Source organism: Populus alba, chromosome 2, assembly GCF_005239225.2.
Source record: "Populus alba chromosome 2, ASM523922v2, whole genome shotgun sequence".
NCBI classification, from domain to species: domain Eukaryota; kingdom Viridiplantae; phylum Streptophyta; class Magnoliopsida; order Malpighiales; family Salicaceae; genus Populus; species Populus alba.
Window position 1 is genome coordinate 13,005,485 of NC_133285.1, and position 8,142 is coordinate 13,013,626.

The 8,142-nt window shown below is 34.2% G+C and overlaps 1 protein-coding gene across 1 annotated transcript; it reads right to left on the reverse strand.

Moving 5' to 3' along the window:
• Positions 1-4,099: 4,099 nt before the first annotated feature.
• On the reverse strand, positions 4,100-5,627 carry LOC118046796 (uncharacterized). Its single transcript, XM_035055835.2, has 2 exons — positions 4,759-5,627; positions 4,100-4,676 (listed from the first exon to the last, which is right to left on the reverse strand). Exons 1-2 carry the CDS (start codon positions 5,441-5,443, stop codon positions 4,570-4,572), a joined length of 792 nt encoding a protein of 263 aa, XP_034911726.1. The 5' UTR covers positions 5,444-5,627; the 3' UTR covers positions 4,100-4,569.
• Between the last annotated feature and the right edge of the window lie 2,515 nt (positions 5,628-8,142).

Here is an 8,142-nt window from a genome sequence, read left to right on the forward strand (position 1 = left end):
TACTTTATTAATTGCATACCAACTCCAATTTTACATTTCAAATATCTTTTTTAAATGCTTTTTTAGTTTTGTCTTAACTATAATTTAATTAAAGTTTTTAGTTGCTTGTGCTTTGTCTATCTCTGACCATACAATCATTATAACATGATTTTTTTTCTCCTTATCATATGTCTTCTTAGGTTATAGTTCACCTTATATCGATTATCAATATATGACTATTCAATCTTACTTATTTTTTTAATTCTTCTAGTCCAAATAATGTTTTCCTCTCTTAATCTTCTTCAAAGTTAACCTCTACATATATTAAATAGGTCACCTTACTACTATACAAACTATTCTCTAATCTTTCTCCTTAATTTGTATTGTCTCTGCCTATTTCACAATAAATACCAACTTGTTTTGAGTAACCTTCCTTTTCCTTTTAGTATCTCACACCCTCTTGTTATCATTTCATCATATTGTCAATCACTCACCCATATCTTCCCCATTATTATCTACCACTCCTATCATAAATCGTTTTATTAATCTTAGCCCAACTATTATATTGTCTCTTTCTTCTACTATCCAAAATCAACACAATATGGTCTTGCTACCTCATCACACTTGGCCTCATAAAGTACTATCAGCATATTCTTTTAAGTTTATACTTGAACCATGTTTTACTGAGGTCAAAAGATATCTTAGGTGGCAACTTGATATGGCTACCAAAATTCTCGCCTAAGCCTCTAATGACATTTGATCTCTAATACCACATGATCTGACTATGAATATGATAGGTTATAAATGGATTTCAAAGATTAAACAAATGATAGATAGGAATCCTAAGCGTGACATAGCATGATTGTTAGCCAAAAGCTATCATTATTAAGAAAGGTTTAATCCAATTATGAAGCCTTGTACTATTCAAATAGTGCTTTATAATGGTGTTACTTATGGCTGGTGGATTTATCAACGTGATGTGTATAATGCTTTTCTTAATGTATTTCTTGATATAGATATGTTTATGAATTAACCTTTTAGCTTCGTTGATCCATGTCCAAACTATGATAGCAAACTCAAATGTTCCTTTTATGGTCTAAAACCAATAACCTATTTGATCAACTTAGCCATTTCTTGGTTTCTTTAGGACTTCACATCTTTAATGTTGATACTTCCTTATTCATTCTTCGTTCTGCTAAAGCTACATTATTTATTTTGGTTTATGTTGGTGATATTTTGTTGACCGGTGATAATTATCCTTCCTTCAACATCTCATTACACATCTTATTACTTTTTTGGTATTAAGGTTTCTTATGTTATATATGTTTGCTTTTTTCACAACAACGATACATTTCTAATCTTCTTCAAAAGGTTTACATGTTAGAGTTTATTGCTACTTCTATTATTGTAAGTTGTCCATTGTCCAAGTTAACTAGCACTTCTCATTCGATTCCTACACAATTTAGATTGTTAGTAGTGCTCTTTAGTATTTCATGTTCCAATAACCTAATATTTGTTTTGTTATTTTTTTTTCTTTTTTTTTTTTAGTTTAACGTGGGTGTCCAGGCCAGCTTGCGCGCACCTCGACTAATCCCACAGGCCCTGAAGTTAACGACCATGTAAGCCTCCAGTGGCCATCATATGAGCAACCTAGGGCTCGAACCTGAAACCACAGAGGGAGCAAACCTCTTGGTCCCAAGCTCTTACCACTAGGCCACCACCTAGATGGTTTTGTTTTTTTTTTTTATTATTATAGGTTGTTTGTTGTCCAAGTTAACTAGCACTCCTCATATGAATCCTACATAATTTAAAGAGTTAGTGGAAGCTCTTTAGTATTTCATATTTATATGACCTAGTATTTGTTTTGTGATTAACAAGGTATGTCAATTCATATATTTTTTCATTATTGTATATTGGTAGGTAATTAAGCACATCTTATACTATCTATATGGTACTTTATTCCAAATGTTGCACTTGACTCATCATAGTGATCTCTCTCATTGAGTTTAATGATCTTGATTGAGCTTATAATGTTGATGATCGAAAGTCTACGAATGATTATGCTATTTTTCATAGTTTTAACTTGATTTCTTGAAAATCTAGGAAATAACATATTGTGAACCCTCTTTTTTTATAAAGATCAAATGGAAAGCTATTGCTAATGTTGCTATTGAACTACAATTTGTCAAGTCTCTACATCATGAACTTGGTATTTTAGGTACATCTCCTCCTTTTTTTTTCCTATGGGGTGACAATTTAAAAGCTACTTATTTGACTATAAATCCAATTCTCATATTCGCATGAAACATGTAAAAATTGATTTTCATTTTATTTGTGAACTTGGTTGCTAACAAAAAATCCAAGTTCAATTTATTGTTTTCTTTGATCAAGTTGCAAATTTACTCATTTTGATTTACATTTCTACAATCCAAGTTGAATAATGTTTTCTTCCTGTTCAAATTAGCGGGGAGTATTGAATAATTATGATTAACTATAGCTCTAGCCATCTTTATATTATCAATACTTATTTATTATATCAGGATCCATTATACAAAGCTTATTAAAATTATATACACACACACAATAAAAAAATTAAATACAGCAGTTTTTAAGGATTACAATCTCTTCTTCTGGAACCTTTTTTCTTCCTTCTTCTATGGGCCATGACAACCAAACAAACATGGATACGGGGAGAGATATTTTACCTTTAAATAGGCTAGATTATTCCATTTATATTCTGATTTATGACTGAATCCCCATTTGATATGACATAACTACGGACCATTTAGGCTTCCCAAACCAATGGCTGCTAGTTTGTTAACAAGAGCTTGTGCATTACTGGTGATGTGACTCTTGAAATCTGATTTTGAAGCTTTTTAACTAGTTTGCTATCTTGATCTTCGAAACCATCCCAACTGGTGTCTTCATCTGTGAGTGCAACACTCAACCATGTAGCTGGGTTCGGTGTATCAAATTTTATCACGTCAAACTTTCAGAGCATGCCAAGTGATTTGTGAAGATCGTCAATCGCATACTGGAAGCACTCGATACAATCTAAAAGGGCAATCCTCTTTCTGCCTCCCATGATCCTATTTTTCTTCAATTTATGCAGATAATGACTAGCATTCTTAGCCTCGCCTATTTTCACCGAAACCCCAGCTCAGCCTAATTGCTGGGACTTCTCCTAGCAGTGTGCGAAAAAGATGCTAGTGAGTGGATGCAAAGGTTGTGATATCTATAGCCCCACTACATGCTTCTCGAACTCAAGTGTCCCCGTTGTTGGAATCCCAGCCCTTAGCACTTGTTAGCCATGAAAGGAACAAGAAATCAATGAGTGAAGACTGTTCTCATTCTATGGTATCTATGATGCTTTCAAAAGAAGAAAAAGATAAAGGTCTGCGATCGAAAATCGAGAAAAGCACCTTGTGCCATGATCTCTCATATTCTAAAAGTGCACAGTAAAAGTGCAGGAGAGAGACGTCACAATGTTCCTCGCGAATGCAAAGTTGTGAAGGTAACAGCATTGAGGGAAAGCTTCAAAGAGGGACAAGGGGTGAGCTCTATTAAGATGGGAGCTTTTTAGAATGGGTTCGATAGAAAAGCAAGAGGCTGGTGAAAGCAACAACAAGGGGAGAGCGGGGAAGTAAGCTGAGTTTAGATATTTCGGTTTGGATGACTAAAAAGAGTCACCTTTCTTTTGTTAAAAGACTGTAATTGTGATTCTGAGAGTCCCGCCACAATCACAACGTAACAATGGTCAAGTAGCAGCTCTCCTGGAACTCTGAGGCTAAATTGTTCAGCATCAGTAATTCACAATATTTTTTAATTTCTCTTGGCAACATTCTGGTTGAAAGGTTTCCGATACACAAGCATGTCATCTCTTGGACACAGTTGCAGGGAATGACTTCTCATATATAAAGGATGAGAAGCCGCTTAGAAGTCTTTGAGTTTCCTGCTCGTAATGGTATTTTATGAAATAAAAAAATCCAAGTAGAAACTACTCGAAGGCAGCAACACCAGGTTGGTTGTTCCAAAAAAAGTGCATTTGAGTAGACTGCTTGTGACTTGGGAATTTCAGCTAATAAGGCCTGGAATAATCTGACTCATGTAAGACCTCCTGTAACTTTCAGTTCTTTCCTTGATTGATTTAGTTCAGATAATTATAGCTTAGCAATGAATGCATTTGGATTTTAGGCAACAAACGTTCTTGTAAAAAGGAAACACGGAACAATTGAATAAGTTATGGATTAACAAGAATTCTTACAAAGAATGGTTTGAATGCAATGCCACATCCAAGAAATAAGCAAATGCACCACTTGGACATGTCGCTGACGTATAAACCAGCAAGTTTGTGGATTGATCCGCATAGAGCAGGTGCATGAAGGCAACAGAATAAGGAGAAAATCCAACCTCGGCAGCAGAAATGAGACTCTAATACATGTCACAAAATTGAGGAGGAATTGAAAGCAGAGGGCTTCAAGACATAAATGTATCTTCTAAAGTAAAAGTAGATCACTGCGGTAGATATTATCAAACACCAGTGGCAAAAGAAGGTCGCTTCCTCCTCCTGTTTACCAACAACCGGGTGAGTTATCTCACAGAATCAACCATTCTACTACAATCATGCTTCTTGCGACGACATCTGTGATGGGATTTTGAATCAAATGTGTTCTCTCCAACCATTTCCATCTTAGAATCTGCATCGGGAGGAGCAAGGAAAGGTTCAATTACAGTCTCTTAACAAAAGAAAGGCGAGTAAAAAAAGCTGCGAGTGTGTACCTTGAAAGTGGTGTCCCCAAAACAACAACCTGGCATCATCCTCTTCCTCATCAACCTCGTCTCCGTAACCAAACTCAGCATCCCCTCTATACCCAGGCTCACTCCCATATCCAGACTCACTATCCAAATTCACAATAACATTACCCACTCCCAACAAATTCTCTTTGCCCTCCCTTTCGTTTACCGAATTCTTTGTTTGACTGACATCCGACGCCCAATTCGCGTCCCCATTCACAAACAGCTCCCCACTCGAGTCCGTCCCCACCGCAACATGGAAATCCGAGCAAGTCCCATGAGCCGCAGACGCTGCGCCAACAGAGCAGCATCGCCGAGTCCCACTTCTATCGGAGCTCCGGCCGGACACAGAACGGGATCCTCTCCGCCGCCTCTTGCGCTGGATAAGGCGTAAGGTGCCTCGCTTGTACGGTCTGCTGGTAACAGCGGGGGCGGGTTTATTGTTGGTGTTGTTATGGTCATCTTCAAGGAGAGTGAGCTTGGAAAGGTCGATGGAATCGACGTTGGAAGGGAAAGAAGTGGAGCGATCGGAAAGGCAAGGGCGTTTAGTGAGAGTAGGGGAAGAGGCGTGGGGTTTATAGCTGGTGGTGGGATCAGAATCGAGAAAAGGTCTCCATGAATGGAGCTGGAGAGTGCATGAGTCTATGGATTGCCGAGAATTGTGAGACATTGTTGAAAAAAAACAAATTTTTTTTTTTTTGGGGGGGGGAAGGATTTATGAGGGTTTGATTTGAGGTAGAGATTTTACAGTGAGTATTTATTACACAGAAAGTAATACTAATTTTCTTCGCTCGCTCGCTCTTACAAGAGGACGCGGAGGAGTGTAAATAAAAGGAAAGTTGGAGAGAGAGAGAGAGCCCACAGTTGAGCAATTATCACGTTACTTCACTTGCCTTGAGGTTTTTTTAATTAACCAACTTTAAAATTATTATAGGCATAGTTTTCAAATCCACCGATTTGGCAGATTGATTTGGAATTCTGTTTACTTGGGTCTGGAACAGGTCTGAGTCTCTTTTTTCCATTATTATTCTTTGCTTTTTTTTGAACTTGCAGTTTTTATTCTGACATCGATTCATTCACAATTCTTGATCTGACATCGATTCTTTTATATTCTCACACTCCACAGGTATGTTTCTCTGTTCTTTTCTTTTCTGCAACTTAATAAAGCCTCTGCCTTATTTTTCTTGATTTATTTCAATTATTTCTTCGTAAGCTGCATATTAGAAACTATATCAAGTTTCAACTGCTTCATAGTTTATTGGTACACAATCAGTGTTTAAATTGATGCCGTGGAACACACAAGCAAGGTTTTTCATTGGTATATAATTTCTGAAAAAAAGAAGCAAATAAGGAACTCCACAAACCTCCCCCTCAAACTACTGATTGGTCAAACTAATTAGGTTGAAATAAATTGTGGTTGTCCCATTCATAATCCATGCATGCCCAGTGATTCTTGTTATATATGCTGCTGTGATATCACATCCAATAGAGGAGGATTGCTCGGCCCCAGGATATTAGGACATGTTTCTGTGATCAGTATTATCAAAGGTCTGAACCACTTATAAATTGTGAACAAGCATAGGAAGAATAAAAAGAGAGAAGAAAAACTAGTTATGAACAGACAAGTGATTTATCTACCATAGGGAAATGAATTATGTTTGGTTTGGTTTCAACTAAAGATTCTAGTAGCTACCCAGTGTAAGAATAAGAATATTAATTTTACAGCAAGATTACAAGTGAGATGAAATTGTTTATGAATGCAGAACATGACTTTGGTCAAGCGTTCGTAATAAATAATCGCACTTTTATGCCTCCAGGTATATAATTTTTATATTTAAAAATATTATTTGACATGGATGAAGTCTTATTTTTTTTTTTTTATAGATGAATGGTGGATGACATATGAAACCAGTATTTCAAATCTACAACATTTGACTATACGAATATTAAGTCAAACTTGTAGTTATTCGAGATATAAGAGAAGTTGAAGTATTTTTAAACATATTCACTCAAAGAAAGAAATAAATTGGAGCACCAAAAGCCTAATGACCTTGTTTACGTTCACTGCAATCTAAGATTGAAACAAAAGTATATTTTTTTTTTCTTGAATTCCTTAAATATCATTTTATCTTATTTAGTAGCATTATTAATATTTATATTGTGTTTCCTTCACTTTTAATATATATGACTTATTGGAAAGGACAAAATTATGATCCAATTAATTTTGAGACAATTTATGACATTGAAAATTGGATAGTAGAAGATGATATGTCAATTTTGACAACTAAAGAAGTAGAGAGTTTTCACCAAGCTCTATCAACAATGACCATACAAGATACTTTAAATGATGATAATTAATGATGAATCATTTAGTGATAAATATTATTTAAAACAAAAATATTGTTTAACACATAATATCTGTTAATTGTGTTTTAAATGTAGATGTCATAAATATTAATGAGATTGAAGATGATTGTGACGATAAAGTTTTAAAGGATCATGTTAATGTTTTATTAGGTGGTGACAAGATTGGCTCAATTCCATCGACATTTAATTCAAATTTTGCTCTTATGGACACCAAAGAACTTAATGTGTTCATTCAACAAAAGTGAATGTATTGTTAATTTAGAATTTATGTTTTTGGATGTTCTGTTTTAAATATTTTAGAATTTGTATTTGGTTTGTGTTTTGGATATTGAATTAAATTTATGTTTTGGTTTAAAATTTAAATTTGATTTATATGAGTGTTGCATTGTAACTAATTAGGTGTTTTCTATAGATGTTGTATTGGTTTTTTTTTTTTGGGTCAAGCCCATCTGACATATGACTCGATCATTAGACCGGGTCGATTACTGGGTCGGGTTTAAAAACTATGATTATATGTTTCCTTGTTTTAAAAATATTTTTATAATTTAATTTTTATTTTGATATTTTTAATTTATTTTGATGTACTCATATTAATAATAATTTTTTTAAAAAATATATTATTTTGATATATTTTTAAATAAAAAATATTAAAAAAAAAAAACAATTACCATACTCTTAATCATCCTTATTTGAATCCAATACTCCAAAATTTAAAATTTCATTATGAGTTTAAGTTTTATCATCCTTATTTATTTAATAAAAATTAAGCATAAAATAATAAAAGTTTATAAAAATTTCAAATTAAAAAAAAATTCATTTAAAAATATATATATATAAAAAAATAATATAAATTATACTTCAGATTTCATTTTTTTTTTTTTTTTTAAATTGGTTATTTCACAATTCACCACGTCTCCCTGGAACTGCGTTTTTTTTATCCTATCCTTCTGTCGATCACAAATTTCGCAGGAGCAGGACTTCAGTCCTGTGTTGAACAAGCTG

What these genes read in the sequence shown, in the direction of transcription:
- LOC118046796 (XM_035055835.2), bottom strand. Translation starts at nt 5,443, where the DNA reads ATGTCTCACAATTCTCGGCAATCCATAGACTCATGCACTCTCCAGCTC. An exon ending in TTGGGGACACCACTTTCAAG is followed by an intron (nt 4,677 to 4,758) that starts GTACACACTCGC and finishes CTCCCGATGCAG; the next exon opens with ATTCTAAGATGGAAATGGTT.